Source organism: Tetranychus urticae, chromosome 3 (genome assembly GCF_039701765.1).
Source record: "Tetranychus urticae isolate SD_2017Ah chromosome 3, NJAU_TeUrti_SD_1.0, whole genome shotgun sequence".
NCBI lineage: Eukaryota > Metazoa > Arthropoda > Arachnida > Trombidiformes > Tetranychidae > Tetranychus > Tetranychus urticae.
Genome location: NC_142960.1, coordinates 2,351,711 through 2,378,014, shown reverse-complemented (window position 1 = coordinate 2,378,014; position 26,304 = coordinate 2,351,711). Strand labels below are relative to the sequence as shown.

Below are 26,304 nucleotides of genomic sequence, written 5' to 3'. Positions count from 1 at the left end.
AAAAAGCTTTTAACCACCATGAAGAAACGAAAATCGTCGAAATTCAGTGCAAAAATAAAAAACTCGAAAAGTGATTCTTGAAATTCTTCAGCAAGAATTGCGAAAATTTAAAATCTTTTATTTTTCGTTTCTGAAAATATTTTCAGTCATCAAAAAAAAAGTGGCTAAAAATTGCAGAATTTTCTAACGAAATTTGATCAGAAAAATTTTGTTAAAAGTTTCAAATTTCGAGTTTCCGGATTGATGATTTTCTCATGAGACTTTTTTGAATTGTTGTAAAGTGAAACTCGAAAATCTCTTCTCACCTGATATTAATGTAAAGGTTATCGCGTATATTGTTGGCTTATCAATTGGATCTGAATGATCTTTACCATTGACTGTAACTTTATCATTTACACTTGAATGGCCATTCCCAGGGGGTCCAGCTGGAGTTATGCTCACTTGGAATCGTACATTTCGTTGAAACATTGCCGTGTTTCCCGGTCTCTTATATTCAACTCGAAAAGACATTGGAGACAAAACCGAGTGACTAAGATCAGTTACCTAAAAGAGCAACGAAAGAAGAAGAGAAAAAAAGATTTAAATGAATAATGAAACAATCAAATGAATAATCACGAACAACTTGCAAGCTAAACATGAATGAATCAATTAGCAGTGCTCTTAATGATTCACCATTATGTTCATCATCTTTTGGATAAACTTTTATTTGATTAACTTGAGTATTGAAGGTAATAATTTGATTGACTTACAGAAAGAAAACCATGGATAAGGTCAGCTTTAACAGCACTTAGAGGCTTATCCTTGACCAGTAAAACATGAGTCTCGTCTCGCTCAGTTCCCATCAAATTACCAAACCAGGAACGCTTAGTAAGCTCGGGTGAAGTCTCTGGTGTAAAACTGGTCTCTTCGTATGGAGATGGAACTAATTACAAAGGGAAAGAAAAGTGAATTAAAAAGTGTTTGCTTATCCAAATTGATTGAGGGAAAGGCGAAGCAAATATTCCTAAAAGGGAATCACTACGATTCTCATGAAAATTGAATGATATTATTGAAAGATTATTTTTCTTTCGTCTTTTCATCAAAACTTTTTTTTTCTCTCAACTTTTTTCCTTCCCTTCAACAACTTTCACCTTTTCCTTGCTTTTTTTTACTGTGAAAGAGTTAATGGGCTGTAACTAGTTGATTTTGGCTTCAATTTGTTGCATTGCTTTTCACTGTTCAATTCAATTGGGAAAATACAAAGTATAATCTATTGCTGCTGGGAGACTGGGAGTGAAACAAGTTGTTTATTGAATAGTTGACTGTATGTATTTGTGCAGTTGAAAGAGCTAAGGTTATTTATTTGAAATCTTTTCCTTGGCTAGAGGCTATTTTAGTGACCATTGTTGTTGATTGAGTTATTTTTGGCAACAGAGAAGGTTAAGTTTACTGTTGGGTTGGAATATTGTTCAATGTTATTTACTTTGCATTTTTCTTCGATGAAATCTTGGACTTCCAAGGAAACTATTTTTCAATGTATTCAACCTTGACTTCCAATAAGGTTGATTACCAAGTCCAGGGGAACCTGGTGGAGTATTGATTGGACTGGATTCACTTGAAGAAGATGAGGTTCTATTTGGTATGGGTTTGGGTGTGTTGAGTGGAGAAAGTAAAGGATTATTGAGCAGACTAGAACTGCTGCCGGTTGATGAGCCACTTCCACGGCGATTCCGACGATTATGACTAGGAGTACAGTTAATGTAAACTTTGGAGGCAGAACAAGTACTAATACTGTTGGAGAAAAGGAAATAAAGAAAATGATTAATTGGTTAATGTCAAAATAGCAAAGGATAATTATCTGGTTTCTTTAAATAGAGTAAAAGATCGATACTCTTTTTGTGCAAAAATTCATCATCATTTTGCATTATTATTGTGACAAGTTGATTTTGTGAGAAGCAATTGCTCTAACTCCATAACTAATTTCATGACTAAAGTTGACTTCATCCTAAGGATATGTTTTTCACATCACAATTATTCAAAGTTTATTTGATTATTTTGCATTATTATTGTGATAAGAAATCGGTTTGGTTACTTCAGTCTCTTTAATGACTAAAGGTTATTTGCTGTTGACTCAACTTTCCCAATAAACTGATTCAGAGTTTAACTTGCAGATGTGAATCAAAGTGTAACTGATCAACTTTGCTGACTAAAAGTTTGATTATTGAGATTAGCCTTATGGTAAATTGATAATGACTGATGGGTTTACATGGGCACATCTTGCAAAAAGTGATGGCTAAGTTTATCTTCAATAACCTTTGAGGAAAAACGTCGTGACAAATCGGATAATCCTTTTTTTCTCGGGAAATTTTTCGGAAATTGTTGAAATATTTTGTGAATTTGGTGTTTCTAGAGCTACCGCTAATAGATGGTATTAGAACCAGTTAGTCAAAGTGAATCTTTCGGATGATAGCTTCGTCCTATTACTCGACACACATGACACATGTACTATTTGTCCGAACCTGCTGAACTGAACAGGATTTCTTTTGCAACGACAAGTCATCAGTTGGATAAAACTAACTTGTTTCATGGATTTTAATAATCTTCAATTTAACTTTGAAATTCCAAAGTTGGAAAAATAAATTGACTGAAAAATGTGAAAGCTCAACAAGCAGAGTTATGTTGAATCCAGAAAAGGATTTTCTCGTTTTCAAAGATAGATTCCTGACAATAAGTTGAAGGAACGCATATTTTTGTGAATATTTCAATAATTTGATCCAATTAGCGAACTAATCCAATTGTTTTTGATAGATTATTGATTTTTAGAAATTCTGAATTCAAAAAGTTCCAATTTGGAAGACTAATAAGTATTGATTGGATTAAAAATTGAAAATATTGTATTTTCTGAGAAAAATTTGAAACTGGTTTGAAATTTCGTTGCTATCTTTTCAACAGATTTCATCTTTTGTAACAACGAAATTCATTTTCCAACTCTACGGTAACCATATTGTCAATAATCCTGACTGAAGGAACCAGATTTCATTTTTTTCTGGCTTGCGCTTGAATAATCTTGAATAGTTTCCATGACAACGATTTCTGTTCACCGGCAAATGTGATGATGATTCTTGAGACGACTCAATCAGACAACTTACTTGAAAGGATATCGACGTGGAGTTATGGGTGAACCATCGCTCAACATGTCAAATGAATATTTGGGTCCTGATCGAGCAGCGGCTGAACAAGTATCAACACGTTTACGTGGCGGATCTAAATGAATATTGAATGAAAACAAGAAATGGTTCATCAAGATAATCTAGCAATAAAACATTGAACCAATAAAGGCATTGAAAGTTTGAACAAAAACAAAGAAAGATATTTTTCTTTCTCTTCAACCTGCAATAATGAACAATGAGATAGAAAAGATGAAATAATATTATTGTTATTATCATCATTATTGGCTGGGAGTGAAAGTGTCAGGAATGAGCAACAAAAAGGGAAACTTGTGGGCACAAAATTGTCAAGGTAAATGTGATTGTGTCAGGTTAAATTGATGGATCATATTAACTGTTTTCTTGTGTCCATTCACTTTCAACCTATTTATCTATTGAATCAAGCTGTTCCTATTTTTGTCTCAACTTTACTCCAGATATTATTTGTTATAAACCATGCGATTATGGAACCTGATTTTTATCCCCTCAAACTCAATCATTGGTATTATTTTTATTCTGTCACCATTTCCCTTTCAACCAGCAAACCATTCATTTAATGTCTTTCCATCTCTATTACTTTGTCTCAAGATGCAGTTAAAGATGCTCAAAGGTAGCAAAGGATGATGACACTTGAATTGATGAAGATGTGAAAGCACACTTTGTACTCTTGTAACTGGACAAAATGAAAATACTTTTTTCTCTTTACTTTGTTCATTCTCACACTTCATGAAGACCAATTAAGAGGTTCAATCACATGATTGAATTCTGATTCAATATTCTTTTCCATCCAATTTGACTCAATTTGCATTCTCAGAAACTTTGACTTTACGAGTTGACCAGTTGCAATTGAATCTGTTTGTTCATCTTTTTGTTTCTGTTCAACTTTAGATTCGATTGTTACCTGTTTTAACTGATTCCGATCGATTCCTAATGATGACTTCAGTTTCATCTTCAAAGGCAGGTCGTCTCCTCTTGCGATCCAAGAGAAGAAAGTAAATTACTTTTTCCATGTTATGACTGGATTAAAAGGAAGAAGAAAATGAAATGAGAAACGACCAGATCAGTTTCATGTCTTTTACATCCTGATCATGATCAGAATTGTGAACAAAGAAAATAAAATGAATCATTACTTTGTACTAAGAAGTTCCCTTAGAAGTTTCTCCTTGTCCTTGAAGCATCCCAGTGATGTCATGTTGGACAAAACATCAGGATCGAGATCATCAACTGAAGGAATGATGTGAGTCTAAAGAAGGCAAAATATAAAAGAAAATATTAAAATTACTTTTCATCTTTTTTCAGCTTTATTATAATTACTATTTTCCATTTTGCGTTTCAACTTTTGTTTCATTTCAACTTTCAGGGATTTACTTTATCTCTCAATCGGTGAGATAATTATTCTGATAATATTCATTTTTTCAGTTTCCATTTCAGCATCTTCGTTGATGGAACAAAAAATTGAAGGTAAAAGTTGAAAACTTTCATTTCACTTTATGTCATTTAATTTGGAATGAATCTCATTAAAATTTCAAGTTTTGTTCGACTAACCAAGAATTTCTAATGAAAAATTCGATATAAAAATTTTCGTTCGAAAGGAAGTTCGAAGAGTCTTTTCATGAGAACTTACAATTTCCATTTTTATCTCAACTGTGACTTGAAATCGAAAAGTTTCTTTGAATTTCTTCGAATATAAACATTCGAATAGAGTTACAATAGTTATGGTCAAAGTCACTTATCACCTAACAATGGTGAACATTAATTTGTTGAGATTGAACAATGAATCAGATTATTGGCTTTTCGATTGAAAAACAAAAGCAACAATAAATTGTGGAATGATAAAGATAAATGTTGATTTGATCGTTATAATGTTAATGGCCTTGTTGGTAAGGAGCAAGGGAATAAAATATCGATAAATTGTTCCATTGAAAAATGATTAAAGTTGCAGTGTTAATATGGACTTTAATTGTTGCTATCAAAGTGATTCAGGTAAAAATAATTGAAGTGAAAACCCAAATGATGACAGAAGAAAAGTGATTGAATGTGAAAAGAAAATGAAACTCGAGAAAATGTATGAAATAAAGGAATGACTGGAGAAGGAAATAAACCATGAAAATAACGATAATACTAATAATAAAAGAAAAAGAAATTGAGAAATAAAAAGTTATTCTCAGTCAAATAATCTTTTTGATGAGCATTTCTTTCTTTCTTTCAAGGTAGGTTCACAGTAAATGATTGTCCAGAAGTCCAAGTCATTTCAGAACCATTATCAAGTTGACAAGAAACCAGAAGAAAGGTTATCATTAACTTGCATTGAAATCTTGAGTTTACAGGTGAGAGTGAAAGTAGCATTTCAAGAGCAATTTTTCAAGATTTATTTGAGAAAAGGCAAAATGGAAAATTGAGAAAAGAAGGAAAAAAATTGCAAATCTTACCTGAACCACTTCCTTCATTGGTAATTCAAGTTCGAGTTCAGCTTTGCTTCCACTTTGGGTTCAAGTTTCAAATTGTTTTGTAAAGAGAGAAAAAGTTCATTAAAAAATTTGTCAAAATTCAAGAGAAAATTTTAAAAAGAAGATTATTTTTCGCCAAAATTCAGGCTCATCGATTGACCACATTATGTAAAAGGTTGGTAAATGTTTTGATGCTGTCAGTGACAGTTGCTAGTTAATGTTTGTTTTGACATTTTCATCTGTCAATATTGCTATAAATCTGTTTACTGAGCCACTTGATTAATCCTTCAACTCATGGAATTCATTTATGATCGACTTTTACTCATTTTTTTCTCTATTAGGCTTTTCTGTCTCGCTTAAAAGAAATGATTTTTTGTTGAATTCCAAGGTGCTCTTGATATACTTACCCAGTTACCCATGGATGTCGAACTACTTCTTGAAGCTGAGTAAAGGAAAAATATAAATATTGAATTAATTTGAGTAAATAGTGAAATTGAGAAAAAAAGGTTATTCTTTTTGAATATATTTGAAAGGAAAATGAGACATTTTTTTGTTTAACCTTCAATTCATTTTTACAGACGCACAAGAAAGCGATTCAAATTGTTCATTTGATATTCAGTAATGATAGTTTGTTAGTAAAAAATTCAATTTAAACTTTAAATTATTTTATCATCTTTTCTCTCTCTCTCTTTCTTATTATGCTAATCAACCTCTATTTATGTTGTCAATTATCTACTTCATAATCATTGAGCTGAAAAAAGTCAATTCACGTAATTCATGGGAAAAAGGGTTGAACCAGTTTTGGAATAAAAAACCGTTTAATGAGCTAGAATAATGTTAAGATGAGCTTTTAACTCAACAGGATTGATAAGGTTCATCAAGCTGCCATTCAAGACATTTAGTAACGAACAAGAAAGTTGAAGCATTTTGTCTCGTCCAATATTCAAGGCTAGGATCAACTCCTTTTTCGAGTGTAACTCTCAATGACCAATCGAAAATGCAATTGTTTCTGGAAATAAATTTTTCTGCTTCCGTACAAGCGTCACTTCGATTTACTGCCGAGTTGTTCGCTTCTAGCGAAGATAACTGAGAATGAGCTGAAACTCATTTTTTGGTGGCAAAACTCATTGGAAGAATCTCCAGTTTCTAAGTTAAAACAGATATTCAAAGTTAGTCAAAGTTCCCAGTGCAAAATGATTTCCATAAAAGTCATTTTTCACTCTTTTCCTTCATGTAAATATTTAATCTCGATTTGATTCATTTAATCAATTCAATTTTTTGATAATCTTCATTTAACATGTAACAATAAAAGAGAGGAAATAATTTTGTTTGTTTTGTCCCACATAAATAGATTGATGAATTATTTAAATACCGAACGTTTTTTTCCTTCATTTCAACCCTGTTTCAAGTCATAACTCACAAACGTTATTCCTTCCCAATCAACCCATTCTTTTGATATTAATATAAATAGCATTTGACCTTTTACCCTCTCAACTCGAGGTTGACTCAAACACAAGTTAATTATTTACTCGCAATCTAAATATAAACACAATCTTGACAAGAAATGAAAAAAAACAGAATCAAGAATCAAAGCTGAATAAAACATGAAATGAAAATAATAAAAACAATGAAAACAAAAACTCTATTCATTTCTAGATCATTTACCTTGCAGAGGAAAAAAAGAAGTGCAAAAAAGTCGAAAAACTAATCGGATTAAAATTAAAGATTATTCCGATTCTCGATGAAGAGTTGAATTTCATTGAAAACAATGCAATATTGAAATGAATTAGAAAATGTTTTCTCTCGAAATTCAAGTTGCAATCAATTGATGTGAAACAATTTATAAAGATTATGTTAACTTTGGAAAGAATAAAAGTTTTCATTTTCTCTTTCAAATTAACAAAGTTATCTCAATCAGCAGGGAGTTCAACTTGGAGGTAATAATATAATTGAATTACCAGTAATCAGGGTGAGCTCACACCGAGGTCCATTCATGGATTAATATGAATTACATTTTTTTCTTCTTTTCTTTTTCTTCACTTTGCCTTCTTCACTTGTTTATCAAATTTTCATTCCTCAACAATTGATAAACTTGATTCCCTGATTGTGGCCAGTTATCATGACTATTTACAGAAATAATCCTTTCTCCATCTCAAGAGATTTCCAAGTTCATCATCTTATGAATCTACCATAATCATCATTCACTTGCTTCTCTCATTGATACTCTTCTAATTCAATTTCAAGACAATTTCAGAAGCAAATAATGTTCAGCTATTCATCAATTCTCATCAAAATTCTAATTCCATCAACCTGATCATCTTTGGGACAATTTATCTTGGAATGAGGAGGCAAAAAAGGAAGACAAAATTGTTCCCTTTTCTAGTCAACTTCAATTAACATCCAAACAGCATTGTTATGATTATAACTCAATCATTGCTACAGTCATTTACAGGTAACGCATTTAATTTAATTATCAATCAAAAATAATTAACTTGGACAAGTGAAAGGTAAAGGAAATGGTTAACATTTAAAGGATTAATGATTGTCAACGTTGGCTCATGGAAGCTCTTTGTTTACATCAACAATGGCGAATCTTTTTAACTGTAAATTCAATTAAAACATGCTAATGATATTCAGTGTTATTCAACTTTCAACGTCGAATGTTGCTCTAATGTTGATCAGACTTTTTATCGTCATTTTGTATTTTCTATGCGACTTTTTTTCTCGCAAAAATTCTTGATTGACTCTGATTTTCATTATGTGCAGTTTTGTTGGGTAATCATGTTATGTGATCCAGTCTGCATGAGGAAAGAGAAACTGAATTACCATTCAATTTGTTTGCACATTTGCTGTTTAATGATAATTTATATGCACAAGTTGAACTTTTACTTTGGTCAATCAACTTGAGCAACTCTTTTGTATGCAAATAGAAATCGTTTCTCCCTTTTGCCATTCAATTACCGTATTGACGCCTGTAAGCCGTTTAAGGCTCTTTCGTATATAGACTTTCTGTCAAGATGTCGATTCTTAATTTCATTAAAGGCTCAAGTGCTATTCTCATGCGTTTCCTCGCATTTGCTTTGAAACATCTTTCATTTTTGCTACCAATGAATTCTCGATATCGATTGATCAGTTGGTAACCTTGACTCGTTAAATGAGCTTTGCTTAAACGATTTGTCCTATTATGATTTGCTCTTCCCTGAGCTTCCTTTATGTCTTCAGATCAATGAATATATGTCATACTCTGGTAAAGGTGCGATTCGTATTCTTGATGCAATTCGAATTTGTGAAGAAAAATTCTAATTCAGAATTGAATGATTGATTGAATAAACTTGTTACAAGAATTAATCTATTAGAGTCAGAAATTTTCATTATTTGCGTCACTAAATGCACAATAAAAATTATTATAAACGAATTCTGTCATTAATAATTACAAATCGATGCGAATTAAATTTGACTTTCTTGTGCTTTCATAGTTTTACTTCAACCGTTCCATTGTATTCATATTTGCTGGTTATATCATAGATATTTGATTTATTGGGAGATCTAATTGAGCCGAGCAAACTAGTATTGCGCCTTTTCTGCTTCCAAGAAAAGTCACCATTTAACGTTCAAACATTAAAAGTTAAAGTTGAAATGTCTTTTCCAACAAGTCCGAATTTCCCAAAGCAAATGATTCTGGATGGATTTATATTGCCATCAAAATACATACTTGGATCAGTAACCAAAATCTTTCTCTTATTTACCTTTGCTTGTTTCTCGGCTCTCAAAATAGTCGTTTACTCTATTTATGCTCTCCCGTTTTGTAATTACACAACAAGGGTCTCGATCTTTGAGTGCGTCCATGTCTCTATAGCAGTAATTATTTCTTCGCTTAAAGTTTTGCTGATTCTATTTGGCTTTGATTTGAATTATTTTAAAAAATTCATTGCCACCATTGAATCACTATCTATTTCACCTGATCATCGAACAATCAAACGAAATCGTCGATTGAGCCTCATCATTCTTGTTATAACTTTCACCGGTTACTCCACTCTTTGCATAATTTACAGGCTATCAAGTATTCAAAATCTATTCGAAGCAACTTTGCTTATACTTTGTGATATTTTCATTGAATTTGGATTATTATTCCTTCTCAACATGATTTGTAATATCTGCATCTGTTTAAAGGCTGCTTTCAATGAAATCAATTCACAAATTGCTGATCTAAACGAAACACCAAAACAAGTGTTTAATTCATTCCATGAAATTAGAAATTTAAGGAAAAGATACAGTTATGCAGTTCGGGCGACAAAACATGCTGATAAATTGTATCGCTACTTTATAACGATATTTTTCGTTGAATACTTTTCTTATAACATAATGAATATTGTTAGATCATTTGGACCGAAGACACACATTGATCCGTTTTGGCTATTTGTCATGTTGTGCCAAACAATCCATTTGCTGATCTTGACTTACAATTTGGTTTCAGTCAATAACTTGTCTCGTCAAGGGTTGGAAGATTTGTATGAACTTTCCTTCAAATTAAACTCAATCCATTTGTATCATGAAGTAAGCTAATAACAAAGTCCCAATCAATCCCAAAAATTAACTTTTGACTTTTCGATTTCTTCTCTTAGAATGACATCTTTATCGCTCGAATGGCCTTAAGTGACGTTGGCTTTACTTTCGCCAATCTCTTTACCATAAACAACAGTTTCATTACATCCATGTTTACCCTTTCATTAACCATTATAATTGCCCTGACAAGTTTAATTTATCAATGATAAGCAAAGAATTGTACAACAATAAGAATCACAATAAAGGACAATAATTCCGAATAATAAACCTTGCCTCGTTAAATGAGCTTTTCTTAAACGACTTGTCCTATTATGATTTGCGCTTCCCTGAGCTTCCTTTATGTCTTCAAATCAACGAAAATATGTCATAGTCTGGTGAAGGTAAAATAATTATTCGTATTCTCAATACAATTTGAATCAATCTGTAAAGAAAAGTTGATTGATGATTGAGTTTTAGTTACAATAGAACAGAAAAGAATCAGAAAATTTCATTAAATGCACAATAAATTTGATAATAAACCCTTTTTGTCGTTAATAATTACAAATCGATGATGATTTCAACTTGCACGGTGCTTTCATTGTATTCATATTTGCTAGTTAAAACATAGATCTTTGATTGATTAGCGAACCCTGAGACCTAACTGAAACTGAGCAAAGTAGTATCATGCCCTTTCTGATTTTAAGACAAGTCACCATTTTACGTTCAAACATTGAAAGTTACAGTCAAAATGTCTTTACCAACAAGTCCCAATTTACCAAAGGAAATGCTTCTGAATGGATTTATATTACCTGCAAAATACGTACTTGGACCAGCAACCAAAATTCTTCTCTTATTTACCTTTGCTTTTATCTCGGCTTTCAAAATGGTCTATTACTCTATTTACACCATCCCGTTTTGTGATTTCACGACAAAGCTTTCGATCTTTGGATGCGTTTATGCCTCTATGGCAGTAATTTTTTCGTCACTTAGAGTTTTGTTGATCCTGTTTGGCTTTGATTTGAATTATTTTAAAAGATTCATTTCTACCATTGAATCTATCGCCCCTGATTGTTCAGCTATCCGAACAATCAAACGAAATCGTCGATTGAATCTCATCATTCTTGTTATAACTTTTATCGGTCACTGCACTCTCTGCATAATTTACAGGCTATCAAATATTCAAAATCTTTTCAAAGCCGCTTTAATGATTACTGGTGATGTTTTCTTTGAATTTGGATTATTATTCCTTCTCAATATGATTTGCAATATTTGCGTTTGTTTAAAGGCCGCTTTCAATCAAATCAATTCACTAATTGCTAATTTGAACCAAGCATCTGAACAAGTGTTCAATTCCTTCGATGAAATTAGGAATTTAAGGAAAAAATACAGTTATGCAGTTCGGGCGACAAAACATGCAGAGAAATTGTTTCGCTTCTTTATAACGATATTTTACATTGAATACTTTTCTTATAACATTGCGAATATTGTTAGAGCATGTGGACCGAGGACACACATTGATGCAATTTGGCTATTTGTCATGTTGTGCCGAACAACACATTTGCTAATCTTGACTTATAATCTGGTCTCAATGAATAACTTATCTCGTCAAGGACTGGAAGATTTGTATGAATTTTCATTCAAATTAAACTCAATCCATTTATATCATGAAGTAAGTCAATAATAGAATCTCAATCAATTCCAAAAATTAACTTTTACTTTTCCATGTTTTTTCATAGAATGACATCTTCATCGCTCGAATGGCATTGAGTGACGTTGGCTTTACTTTCGCCGATCTCTTTACCATCAACAACAGTTTCATTATATCCATGTTTTCCCTTTCACTAACCCTTATAATTGCCCTGACAAGTTTCATTTATCAATGATAAGTAAAGAATTGTAAAATAATAAGAATTGCAATAAAAGGCGAATAATTCCAAACCAATCGAACTCAAAAAATTCATTTTTGCTATTTAAACTGAATTGGTTAAGTCTGTAAGCCTCTTATATTATGTATACAGCTTTTCTGTAAAGATGTCAACTTTTAATTAGTAATTTCGTTAACGGCTCAAGTGTTATTTTTTGCGTTTCCTCGCATTTGCTTTGAAACCTCTTTCACTTTTGCTTCCAATGAATTTCTGATATCGATTGATCAGTTTGTAACCTTGCCTCGTTAGACGAGCTTTCCTTGAGCGACTTGTGCTATTATATTATGATTTGCTCTTCCCTGAGCTTTCTTTATCTCAACAAATCAATGGAAATATGTCATACTCTGGTAAAGGGGCAATTTCTATTCTTAATGCAATTCTAAATGCAAACACAAAATTGAATGATTGAGTGAATACGCTTTGTTACAAGAATCTATTAGAGTCTGAAATTTTCTTTATTTGTGTCACTAAATGCACAATAAATTTGATTAAAAATGAATTCTGTCATTGATTATTACAAATCGATGCGAATTAAATTTGACTTTTTTGTGCTTTCATAATTTCAATTTAATCGTTTCATTGAATAGCCACAACTTATTCATATTTGCTAACTAAAACATAAATGTTTGATTGATTGGCGAGCCAAATCTAATTGAAATTGAGCAAACTGTTATTACGCCTCTTCTTAAGGAAGAAATCATTTACGTTCCAACATTGAAAGTTACAGTTGAAATGTCTTTACCAACAAGTCCAAATCCATCCAAGGAAATACTTCTGGATGGATTCATGTTACCCTCGAAATACATACTTGGATCAGTAACCAAAATCTTTCTCTTATTTACCTTTGCTTGTTTCTCTGCTTTCAAAATGGTCTATTACTCTATTTGCGATCTCCCATTATGTAATTACACGACAAAGATTTCGGTCTTTAAGTGTCTTCATGTCACTTTAGCAATAATCATTTCGTCGCTTAAAGTTTTAATGATTCTGTTTGGCTTTGATTTGAATTATTTTAAAAGATTCATTTCCACCATGGAATTACTATCTATTGCACCTGAGCGTTCAGCTCTTCGAACAATCAAACGAAATCGTCAATTAAATCTCATTATTCTTAGTATGACTTTTATCGGTTACTCCACTCTTCGCATACGTTACAGGCTAGCAAGTATTCAAAATCTATTCGAAGCAACTTTGCTTATCCTTTGTGATATTTTCATTGAATTTGGATTAGCATTTCTTCTCAACATGATTTGTAACATTTGCATCTGTTTAAAGGCTGCTTTCAAAGAAATCAACTCAAAAATTGCTGATCTGAACGAAACACCTAAACAAGTGTTTAATTCATTCGATGAAATTAGAAATTTGAGGAAAAGATACAGTTATGCAGTTCGGGCGACAAAACATGCTGATAAATTGTTTCGCTACTTTATAGCGATATTTTACATTGAATACTTTGCATATAACAATCTAAATATTGTTAGATCATTTGGATTGAAGACACAAATTGATTCGCTCTGGCTATTTGTCATGCTGAGCCTAACAATCCATTTGCTAATCTTGACTTATAATCTGGTTTCAGTGAACAATTTATCTCGCCAAGGGTTGGAAGATTTGTATGAACTTTCATTTAAATTAAACTCACTCCATTTATATCATGAAGTAAGTCAATAACAGAATCTCAATCAGTTTCAAAAATTAAATTTTAATTTCTATCTTTTTCGTAGAATGAAATCTTCATGGCTCGAATGGCATTAAGTGACGTTGGCTTTACTTTCGCCAATCTCTTTACCATCAACAACAGTTTCATTACATCCATGTTTAGCCTTTCATTGACCATTATAATTGCCCTGACAAGTTTAATTTATCGATGATAAGCAAAGAATTGTAAAACATGAGTTTCAATAAATAATGAATAAATCCTCTCCCAAAAAATCTTGATTGACTCTGATTTTCATTATGTGCAGTTTTGGGTAATCAGGAAAGTAATGAGGAAAGAGAAACTGAATTACCATTCAATTTGTTTGCACATTTGCTGTTTAATGATAATTTATATGCACAAGTTGAACCTTTACTTTGGTCAATCAACTTGAGCAACTCTTTTGTATACAAAAAGAAATCGTATTGCTTTTCAATTACTGTATTGACGCCTGTAAGCCGTTCAACCTCTTTTGTATACAGACTTTCCGTCAAGATGTTGACTCTTAATAATTAATTTTCTTAACGGCTCGAGTACTATTACTGTGCTATTTCCTTGCATTTGCTTCTGAAACTTTCGACATTAAAGATGAAATTGAAAAGCATATCAAATTATTTCATTTTTTAACAATTGACAAAGATCGACACGCTACCAGTGCTGTAATTACAAACCAAATGTAGATCGATTATAGACTGTTTGAACTAACCAATTGGTGTGAAGTTATCAATCAATATTCAATGAATGAAAGGAATGAATTTTCAAAAACGAAGGATCAATCCATTAGAAACTTGTTGAGTAGAATGTTGATATTTCCCAAATATTGAAAAACATCAAAAACATGAACAGTAAATAATATCTTCATGTATTAGGAGCTTGAGTGTTCTTGAAGTTCAGAGTTTTCAAAATAAATCGCAATTCCTACACAGTTCAATCTAATGGTTTGATTTGGAAAATGAATCAATACTCGCAGTAGATTGGCGACTATTTCAAGTTTGAATTTGAAATTTGATTAAAAGAGGCGAAATGATATTCATTGAAATTATATGAATAATTGAGTGTAAAAGATGTAAGATATTAACTCAGGGAAACATCAACTGTGAAAAGGTCAAAGATAATCAAGATCGAGTCTTGAAAAGACTTGAGGAAGTGTGGTTAAATTGATGGGAAGACGATGAAGTAAGCCAGGTTAAATGTGAGTTTCAACAAGTAGCCAAGTTGCGGGTTGACGAAGCAGATAATTGAATTGAAATTGGTTGAAATATTTTCTTATTAAAAGTGATCAAAGTTTATTCTCACTGTAAAGTTAAAGTGTAGCCACAGAATTTACAGAGGCTGAAGACAATGCGCGACCCACATGAGCAATATCATGAAGGAAAAGAAATTTTCAGTCATTTTCATCATTATTTCTCGCTTGAAAAGTTTCAGTTCTTTTACTTTATTGGAATCATTGCTTGGTCAAATGAACTTTTAGAATGATAAACAATAACAAAAACTGTGAATCAAACCTGAAGTCAATTGGAGTGAAAATATTTTTCAAGATTATCAGAGAATAATAATGATGAAAACTGAACAAATCAAAGGTCAATGTTTGATTAAAATAATTTTTCTTTTTTGCCTTGCCACGACAATATTGTTCAACATGACATGGAAAACTAATAAGAAAATTGAACTTTGTTGAAAATGTTTTCTCTCGATTCTTCATCGATTGCCTTCATGATTCACTGAGAGAATAGAAATTGATTCAAAATGTTCACTTTAACTGAAAATTTTGCTCTATCACGATATCACAATTGCACATTAAAGAAGGGAAAAGTTACGAAAAATGAGTTTCAAGTTTTCTTCTTTTCTTGCTATTCCAAGAATAGCATGAAACTTGGTAAAGTCAAATGAACTTTAGTCTCATGATGAAGGGTGCAACATTTATTTTGATATAAAATAACTCCCAGTGACTATAAAGAGATAAAAGGTAAACATGAGGATAGTTTAAGAGAAAAGAACAAAATCTGTTGCAAGTTTTGGAATTTTTCAGATAAATTTAATTTTATCTTCTTTTATGAATAATCGATTCTACCTTAGCAGAATTTTAAACTTCCATTCAGGAAATGATTCAAGTTTCATCAGTTGGATCAATGCTTGAAGCTAAACCTAAAGCTTGTAAGCGGAATATCATGAAATAGAAAAATAAGACATTATTCAATTTCGATTCTGTATTGTTCAAAGTTGAGCTTTTTTGGGTGAAAATGAATTCGACTTGGAATTTTGGCAAAAAAAGTTGCAGTAATTAGTAATTAGATTTGATCGATTGAGATGAATTTTTCTTCTCATGAACCAATTGAACTTTAATCTTTCTTCTTGACGACTCTTCATTAATTACTAAAAGGGCGAAAAGATGAAACTTTGGATTCTCTTTTATTCTTCATAACTTGTCAGGTTATCAGATTAACTCAGTCAAGTGTAAATAAAATTGAATAATCAAAGTAAATTACTTTATGAAAGATGATCCTTGTGATTATGAGTAACAATCCAGTTTCAACTTTGCTCAGTGAACACCAAGAGTTTCAACTTTCCTGCTGTGAATAACTCAATCGATTCATCATTGAACTTTATTGTTACAAGCAAGAAACAAATTAAAGGCTGAGTGATACTTTTGTTTGAATAAATATATTGAAGAATCCATAAGATTACAGATTCTGGGATTGAATAGACAGGGAGTGAAAGATGTTTGAAGATATTCTTGATACGATAGAAACAGGAGTTTGTAATAAACTCTGAGAAATGCTGAAATAACTGACAAGAATAGTTGTGACTGAATAAGGATATAATTTTGTCTATGAAAGTTGATAGACTGATGAAACCTTGAGGTTTGCCTGAAGCTTGAATTTGCCAACACAATTGTTGATAAAATGATGGATGGAATGAGATGATGAAAAAAAGCCTCTCTTGTTATGGTTAAAGCTGTTGCTGACGAAAGCTGCAGGGAGTGTCTAACACTGAACGATGATAATAAAAGTGATAATGAAAATGATAACAATGATAATAATAATGGTAATGATGAAAATAATGATAATAGTGATGATACCAATGAGAATGATTATATTGATAAATAACTGGAATTGTCTTCTGTTTGGTTCATTTTTTTCTCCTATCAGAATTACGATTCTGTCGATCTGATATTCATTCGTCTGTAACGGCTATCTGGCAACTAATGAAATCTAAATATCTGTTCATTTTGGGAGGAAATTATGATAACACATCAGGGAGTTAATACTCCAAGGCTTATCAAATAATGGCTATAATCGTGTGATGTTGATAGCAAATTGTGACTTGTTTTCAGTTTAATGTTCAATGTCAGGGTTAGAACAAGGTTACAATTCAAGGTTATTTCATGAGTCTATTGTGGCTCATGTATTGATTTTAAAATGTTTAGTTTTTTATTTATCAATTTTATCATAGAATTGGAAATTTTCTGTCAGTCAAATTGAGATGAAATTTTCCCTCAATTATGTCATTACCATGAAATTCATTATAAATTAATGTTAATAAATAGCATAACAATTGAAATTGAATTTGCATCTCTTTTTATTCATAAAATTATCTCGATTCTTTGGAGTTTTTTTTCTTCATTCCCTGCTTGGAGTGAAAAATTTGATAACAATAGATGAGATGAGATAATAATTCTTAAAGCATGTTTCAAGGAAAAGTCAAGTTTTATCAAGTTATCAGGGAATGAAAATGCAACTGGGAGGTTACATTATAACTAAATTGAAAGAGATTGTTGATGATTAAAGATAATCTTATTGACTTTGATAGAATTTTTTGCTTTCAATTTTTTTTCTCATGTTCATATTGGCCATGTTGTCATTGTTGATGCACAGATGTATGTTTATTCATAAAAAACAATCTTGTAGCATAAACAATCCCTGGGTTTATTCAATGGTAATGAGGGTATTGAATGGTAAGATGTTGAACAGTATAAAGGGGGCGAAGAGAGGAGAATAGAATGAGGAAAATTGCCATTCATCTTTCAGGGAAAATGTGATTGGTAAGGGAAAGGAGAATAAATATTCTAAGCAGAATGCTGATGTCAAAATAAGAAAGTCAAAGAGCATTCTATCAACTCTAAGATCTAAGCCTCAGCCACTAGATGGTCTAGATTAAATCTCTTCTGGTTTGATAACATAAAGTTGATAACATTTTTACAGGGAGTATCTTTATAATTACAAATGTAACTTTCGATTCATCATTTTTTTCTCCTTCTCTTTTCAAGATTGGCTAAAACTTTTGGTGAATCAGAGTTGGTCAACATTGAACTGAACCAGGAGAAGATTTTCATTTTCAATTGGACCATCAAATGAATTGAACTGAATAGCCTATTGATGTTTAACTGTACAAGAGTAGAGATTTGCTGATGCTGGAATCAATGATTAATCTGTTTGTAATGAATAAATTAGCCAATGTCAAAAGCGAACAACTTTGACCCTGATTTTGAGTTGACTGAATCATTCTGATAAAATGAACCATGAAAGGGATAATTTTATTTATTACTTTGTCATAACATTTTCTTTAGTTGCAATAAAAATCTTATCAATAAATTGCATTCCAACATCATTTCGATAATCAGCTTTTCCAAAAAGAACTTTTGGTGAAAAATTTTTCGCCATTGCATTCTATTCTTTTATCGATATTGAGCACTTTGAAGAAGGTGAACTTTTTTGAAGGTTATTGATGAATGAACAGAATCCACTGAATCTGTTGATGAATGCAAAGTCAAGTCAAGTGTTATTGGTGAAAAAACTCGAGTTTTTTGCCTTATTTTTTGCAGCGATAAGTTATGATGATTATTCTGATAATAATTTCAAATTCTTGAAAAAATATGAAACCTTTTGTTCGAACAAAATTTTTTTTCTTTTTTCGCTCTTCAACTTTTTTCTCTAAACTTTTGTTGGTTTTCGAGTTGAAATTGATTCAAATGTCATTAGATTAAATCTTGAACTTTTCATGTAATCATTGAGTGATCCCTTTCTCTATCTGATTCTGGAAACAATTGGAAAGACACATTTTACAATTGAAAATCCATTTAAAGGTTCACTCGAGTTGATTTTGTCGTTTTTTGTCTCTTCAAGTTTAACAAATGAGATTGATGGAGGTTAAAGTGTAAAATGATTTATTCAGTTTTCCTGCTTCCAGTCAACTTCATGTGAGTCTCAATGATCAATGAAATATGGTTAAGTGAAGTAGACAGAGTAAATAGATAATTGATACCAGAAGAATGCGATTCCGAAACAAAGTGAAGTAAATAGTAAAACAATAAAAAATCGATTCCAAATCAAAGCACAATTCAATGACACTGAGAAATTATCTCAAATTCCCCAACTATTCGTTGGATAATCGCATCCACTTCAACCTGAAAAATTTCAAGCATTTCAATCACATTTAATTCGATTTTTAACATTTTAATCAATTTCGAAACAAACAATTTCAACATTCACTTCGAAATCAAAAGTTGAATTGATCATGAAATAGATTCTCTCATGGAAAGAAGAGCAATTGAATCGAAATTTCGCCAAAATGAAGTTTGTCCAATTTTGTACATTGAGATAGTTCGTGGTCTTGAATGAGTCAAGTTGAATGACATCGAAATACGAAGAGTTGAGCTTGAAATTACAAGAAAATTCTTGATGCTAAAAGAGATCTAAATATAGATGAGAAGAAAAGAAAATTTGCGAAAAATTCGTCTCATTACCCTGATAATGAACTCAGTTTCATCCAAATATAAACCATGTTATCAACAATAATAATGATGTTGAACATTTTTGCAACAATTTTGGTTCATTCCATTTTACATTTTTGATTGGATTATAGTTGACAGTTAAACTGCTTCCAGGTGAATGTAAAGTATTCAAAAAGGAATGAGAATTCATAGAGAAAAAATATCTTTATATTCAGGATAACATTTCTTTTGGAATATAAACAGAATTGAGAAAAGGGAGAAAAAACAAGTTTTTCAAAGTTGCCAATTTTCTGTGCTCAACATTTTTTTCCCCAGTTTCTGTGCAAGTGCAAAGTTACCAAGTTTACTCACAATCCATGAAAATAAAACAATTTTTTGCTTCCCTGTTAACCGCTTCTCAAAAGTGCAAAGCTTATTCAGTTGAAACAAATTTTAGTTGTTGGTTAGATTTGGATAGCTTCAGGGAGCAAAATATTCCAATTAATGATAACTCTTCGAGGACTCGAAGGCTATTTTACTCTTTTTCCTCTTCTTCATCTTATTCCTTCTCTCTTCAGTAATATCTCATATTGCACACTGAATATGAAAAAAGTTTTACTTGGAAATGCTATGAGTTGAAATTGAGTTGCAAAAAGACTGTTTGATAATGATAGTTTGGGTAGGAGTAATAACCATAATAATAATGATACCTACAAGTTTAATATTTTTCTCAATGTTTGAATTCATTCATATTCAAATGTATCACTTGAACAAATTGTGAGTCTCTTTGATCAAAAGAATACCTTTTTTCTCGAAAAGATATTTTCTCATAAACAGAAAAGCAATGTTTACTTATTCTCTTTTCAATGATATTGCATTCTAATGAGTTTAGAATTGCATTAAAGTTGACTATTTGAACCAATTTGCTTTCATGGAAAGGATATTTCAGTGATGATTGAGGAAAATTGTGCAAAAAAGTATCGATGAACCGGGTTAAACTGAGGTTAACATCACGAAATTAGTCAATTAACTAACCAGGAAAATGTCATCGAGGATTAAACAATCGAATCAGAATAAGATAAAAGACAGTTTGATTCACCTGCTTGCAGCGATATTCAGGAACAAGGAAAATCTTCAAAATCGTTCTTTTTGTCGCTTCAGAAGTTATAATCTATTTTTAGTTCTGATATTGCGATTTGAATTCGTTGATGAGAAAGTCACAATAGTCTTCTGAAAATGCTGGAAATGAATTATAGAAAAGAAATTCTCTGGAAAAGAAATTTTTGTATAAAAGCTGAACTTTGGAAAGCGTCAAAATTTGAATGGAAAAGTGGGAAAAATTTGAAAGAACGCGAAATTAGTTGGAGTTTTTGTCTTTGAAAATCCGTCATCAGATATCATTTGAAGATTGACAAAGTGAATAGACATTGAGATATGAAATAAAGGCTGAAAACAAAGCAATAAGTTTGACAGTAAAAATGGAAAGTCTATTATAGAGTGAAAGATGATGATCTTTGTGAGTGACATTCAGTATGATTAGGGATGAGTGAGGGCATGAGAAGTAGCAGACGATGGTGAAGAGCAAGGTTCAAGATGAAAAGTTGATTGAAGTAAAATGGTGAAATGGGAGGTAAAAAGGAAGGTTGAATAATGCTAGAGATGACAAAGGGAACAAGTTTATAAGATGAAGATGAATGTAACCATGAAATGTAACTATTATCTTGGAATGAATGGGAAAAGGGAAAATCGCGAGAAGAGACAAAAAAATGTTGAACAAAATTGACATGAAAAATATTTTCTCTTTTACCAAGTTAATTGTGAAAAGGGACCAAAATATTAGTTGATTGAATTAATGCGATTAATGAAATGCTGAGCTTTTATATGAATTAGGATCAACTTGGATAGGGAATCAACTTGAAATAAGATATCAATCTTTATACTCTTTTAATATTAATAATCTTTACGAGTTCATTAGCTATTAATGCCTTTCAAGAAACACTCTCATGGTAATGTCTATATCGATGACATTCAGAGCATCCAGAGTAAAATCTTTTAATAGAAGGATAAATATTTCATTTCATGAAAAAGTTTACTAATAACTAAAATAGTTTCAAAATGAAGATCATCGACTCAAATGAAATACAACAGGTTGATGAAGGGAATGTCAAAGCAATTTGCTTTTCAATTAAAATGCAAAATTACATCGAACTCAATTGACTTTTGACTTTTTAAAAAGTTGAATAATCTGTTCCAAAATGCATTTCGCTCAAAATTCTAGAAGAACTTTTCTTTTCATTCAAATTTGGAAAGACTTACAAGAGCGAGTTTCCATTGAATAGTCAAACAGTTCTAACCTTTTCTTATGAACTCCTGTCCAACCTTAACCTTCACTTAGTCTTTCAAGTAATTCACAAGAAAAGTCATTGAAAACAATCTCGAAAACTGTTCAAAGCATTTGACTTGAAACTGTTAGTTTCGGGTTCTACTCTTTCGAGCTTAAAGCGCTTCTCTCAAGTTTTAGTCTTTCACTCTTCAACATCATAAAGCGAAGTAAAACGAGATTTTTCGATTTTTAATCGACTTTCGAATTTGAAATTGTGTTTAATGCGAAAAGCGCAAAGTTATTGTAAGTAGAGACGCGACATTGAATGATCTCTTATATTTTTGAATCTCTATGTCAGGTGCGTTCAGAAAATGAATCTTTGGAAGAGTTCTGAAAATTAAGATTCGTTGAGTAGATTTGGGTTTTTCGATGTTGAACAACTTATGAAGGTTTATTTTCCTTTGGAATGCAAATTGAAGGGAAATGTCTCATTGAATTCGGTAAGGTTGGTACTCACGGTCATTCGTTTGTTTGTATCAACCTCAATCATCCCTCTGAGAAGATCTTGGCACTCGGGTGGAACAAAGTGAGGAATGTGGAAAACTCCTCGTTTTACTTTCTCTAACAATTGGCGAAGGTTATCATCATCAAAAGGTAAGGCACCCTGTAAAGAGAGTAATTGCATTATATGGAGAAAAGAAGAAAATATTTCATTATTCAACTTTTTAACCTCATTATTTGAATAAATTTAATGTTGAACAACTGGCAACAGATAAGGAGAAACATTTAATATTATTAAGCATTCATCATATCATTTCGTTTCAATAAACTTTCAGCAAAAACAAGACATCAAATGAAGCACATTATTTTCATTAAACATCATTTACATTACAATTTCAATGAAAATGTAAATGATTCAATGTTGATATAAACATTTTGATTCTTCGTTTCAATCTATCGAACCAATTCCAACTCAATTAAATGATTAAACATTAACTTACCACTAAGAGAGCATAAAGTATAACACCGCAACTCCAAACATCAGCTCGTCTTCCATCATATTTTTCACCCTGAAAAAGAGGAAAAAAGAAAAGAAAAAAATGAAATTCCATTTTCTCAGAAAAAAATGTTTGAATTTTGAAATTTTCACTTCGCCTTTCAACGAAATAAGTTCAAAGGTAAACTCTTTTGAGGCGTCTTTCCAATGATTCTTAACAATATGTCTGCGATTCTCATGATATTTCATCTGAATAATGGTTTCAGGTTCAATCAGATTATGTAAATGTTAACAGTTTCGTGGTGAAATGAGTCTGATCAGAATGGATGGTTAAGATAAATGGAAAAATTTGAATGATATTTATTGAAATTCGGAAGGAAAAGTAGAGAATGTTACATGAAAATTGAGTTAACCTTAAGTGGATCTTCAAGGGTCAAGAATAGATCATGTAACCTTTGGGTCAAGTTATTATTCTTGTGAACTTAGTTTGAGTTTTCAAAGACAAAGCAGAGCAAAGAAATGAGATTCAAAGATTTACCATAAAGAATGAAAAGTGTGAATTGGATTCAAAGTCTTTGAAATGTTGACCTTTGAGTTTCCTAGTCAGTAAAGAAATGAATAATGATGTGTTTCTGAGCGAATTTCAAGATTTCGAATATTTTGCAAAATATTTTGATGGAACAAAAAAGCAAAATTCATTTTGGTTCCATTCATTATGGTACTTTGGTAGTTCGACTCTGTGCTATTTGAGGTGATTTTGAGTAGGAAGAACATTTTTGCATCATTAACACCTTTACTGAATCTCATTAAGAACCAATTATTTTAAAGTCATGAATATTTGTAAAGTTGCTAAAAATGTATGATATTCAACCAATTTTCAACTTTAATTAACTTTGTAAGTCTCCATTATTGAACAATGAACGATAATCATTTTTCAAAGGCTTCCAAGTGAAACGAAATTAGGATTAAATCAATTTAATTCATCAAATTTTGCCTCAAATTGAGTTGACAAACTTTTTTGTCAAACTTGACGATTCTTCTGTTGCATTATTTATGTAAAATAACTCAAGAGCTTCACAAATTTCCAAGTGTTTTCCTAAGCAAATTCAGCCAAACAACAACAACAATCTCATGTTTCAATGAAATTAATCCCTAAACTGGAACAAAAGTTGACGTTGAGAGCGAAAGAAAATAATGACAAAAATGATCGAAAAATTAGATCAAAGTCTTTTCGAAAAAAAAGAAAATTGTTATTTTTAGATTTTCCAGATAAAGGTAATTCCAAAGTAAACAGTTATTAACATTTAGCAGAAAAGCTTTAACTCTAATTCAATGAACAAATTGGCTTTTAAAATAAGTCTCTGAAGAAATCGAAATGCAAAATTAATCGAACGCTTGTGATCGAAATTTTACAAATTTTCATCAATTTACTTCGCCTTCAAAACTTAAGATTCGTTCGTTCTTTACTTGTCCAGAAGCTTGAAAGTTTATCGACTTTTAAACAAAACTTTTAGTTATATTCGAAAGCCTTTGAGAACTTTGGCTTCGACTTTGACTGAATTGCTGAAATCCTTCGAGAAGTACGAATGAAAATTTCCATCAAGTTCGATGCTGAATCGAAGCTAATGTAAAGTCTTTTCGGCTTCATTTCGCTCGATATGTCAAGACGTAAAAATTGTTGAATATTGCTGTAAATAACGAATATGCATTTTTACAGAAAATTGAATTCTTGCCATGATCATGTTTATTCTCTGATTTTTTTTCTATTCAATCTATAAATCGATAATCAATATGAAACAAGAATCAAAGGCTATCTGAAACATGGTAAACATATCACATAAAGTTCGTGAACCAACAAGATTACTTTTTTTCCTCATTTTTTTCCTCGGTTCAACTCTATACTGGTCAGAATCATTTCTAGTTTTTTCTTTGGGCATCAAGCAATGAATGCGCCAAATAAAAGGAGCTTCATGTAAATATTATAACTGATATTCGAAAAAAGGATAATCTGAAGGCAGAAGTGGAATTATCATAAGATTTTGATCGTTTTTTGTTGATCATGATTCATGTAGAGTAAAATTTTTGGGCAAAGAAGAAAATTTCTTTTTTCTTTTGATAACTTTCTTTTCTTGGTCTTTTCAGATATCAATCAGATTTATGTAAATGGTTATTCACTGATTGAATGAAAACTGACAAATGTTGAAATGAACATTTTCTTCCTCTTCTCACCGTTTTACATTTGAAAGGAAGAAATATTTATTAATAGAAAATGATAAACACCAAGAATATTGAAATGGACTGAAAAGGAAGGAGAACGTTGAAATTTCATGAAACATGGCGTCACACATGATTGATGCTAAGTAACTGTGTTATCCATAAAAGTAGTGATCATCATTATCAGCCTATTTTGGGTTTGGGTAAAAAATGAAATTCTGTCAAAGAGAAAATGGAAAAAGAAAAATTTGGAGAAAAAAAACTTTTTCTTTCTCTTTTGTTTCACAAAACTGAGAGCAATTATTCAGTGGAAAATGCATGATAACGATTAAATTGGAATTTAACTTTCAAGATAAAGAATCGTGTTTTACTTGACCATCGAACAAAAGCAAATGTTGAATGGTTTCGAGTTGTGAGTTGGAAAGAAAATGAATTTGTTGAATTGATGAATAAGCATTGAAGAGTTGGAGGAAAGGCGAAAAATGATGAAAAACATTTTTTTTCTTCTCCAAGCAAATTATCATGAAAAATTTTGTTCCATTCTGTTTCTCTCTTCAATGAATGTTCATTGAACCAAATAAGCACAGGTTTACGAGATGTGATTGGACGAGAGTTGGGATGAAGAGAAGGAAGAAAAGTGTTAATGTGTTAAATGTTGAGATTATTCTGTAACATGATGAGAAGGAAAGAAACAGGGAAAAATGATGAGCAAAATGAAAAGTAATATCATGAAAGAAAAGGCAAAGAACAAGAAGACTCAAGGTAAAGATTTATCTGGCAACTTTATTGGATAACTTGATGACTGTTGATTGGGTGAGTTGCTGTTCGATGATTAGGATCTTTGGCCTTTGGTACACTTGGAGTTTACCTGTTTCCATGTGTCGAATCACGTAATGGAACTAAACCTTTGCTAAGCCCAATGATCCGGAGAAGAAACTGAATGCTGATTGGAATCATGTTGATTATGATGAAAATGAGGAAAAGGAAGAAAAGAAGATGAAATTATTTTCTTCTTCTTCTTCTTTTCTCTTCCTTTTCTTGCTCGATGCTCCTTGTTAGTCAAGTTCAATTCCAATGAATATAATATGCTTTTTTTGTTTCTCTCTGTTTTCTGGTGTTTCTCTTGATTCTCCATGAATCCATTGAGAATTGGTAAAAGCATTTGGTTTAAGGAATAACATTGTCGATCATCTAAGAAAATCCTTAAACTCAATGATTCTCATCATCATTATCGTCATCATTCAGATTCTTTATCGCGATACAAA

At 31.4% G+C, this 26,304-nt stretch overlaps 1 protein-coding gene across 1 annotated transcript in view; it reads right to left on the bottom strand.

Moving 5' to 3' along the window:
• Nucleotides 1-26,304, bottom strand: part of sff (BRSK family serine/threonine-protein kinase sugar-free frosting) — a 41,746-nt gene that overhangs the window by 1,897 nt on the left and 13,545 nt on the right. Inside the window, exons 6-15 of the mRNA XM_015933508.3 lie at nt 22,830-22,898; nt 22,346-22,492; nt 6,040-6,074; nt 5,615-5,666; nt 4,316-4,428; nt 4,087-4,202; nt 3,129-3,243; nt 1,463-1,770; nt 750-922; nt 306-543 (exon numbers count right to left, since the gene is read on the bottom strand). Of these exons, the coding sequence (XP_015788994.1) occupies nt 306-543; nt 750-922; nt 1,463-1,770; nt 3,129-3,243; nt 4,087-4,202; nt 4,316-4,428; nt 5,615-5,666; nt 6,040-6,074; nt 22,346-22,492; nt 22,830-22,898 (1,366 nt within the window). The remainder of the gene's footprint in view (nt 1-305; nt 544-749; nt 923-1,462; nt 1,771-3,128; nt 3,244-4,086; nt 4,203-4,315; nt 4,429-5,614; nt 5,667-6,039; nt 6,075-22,345; nt 22,493-22,829; nt 22,899-26,304) is intronic.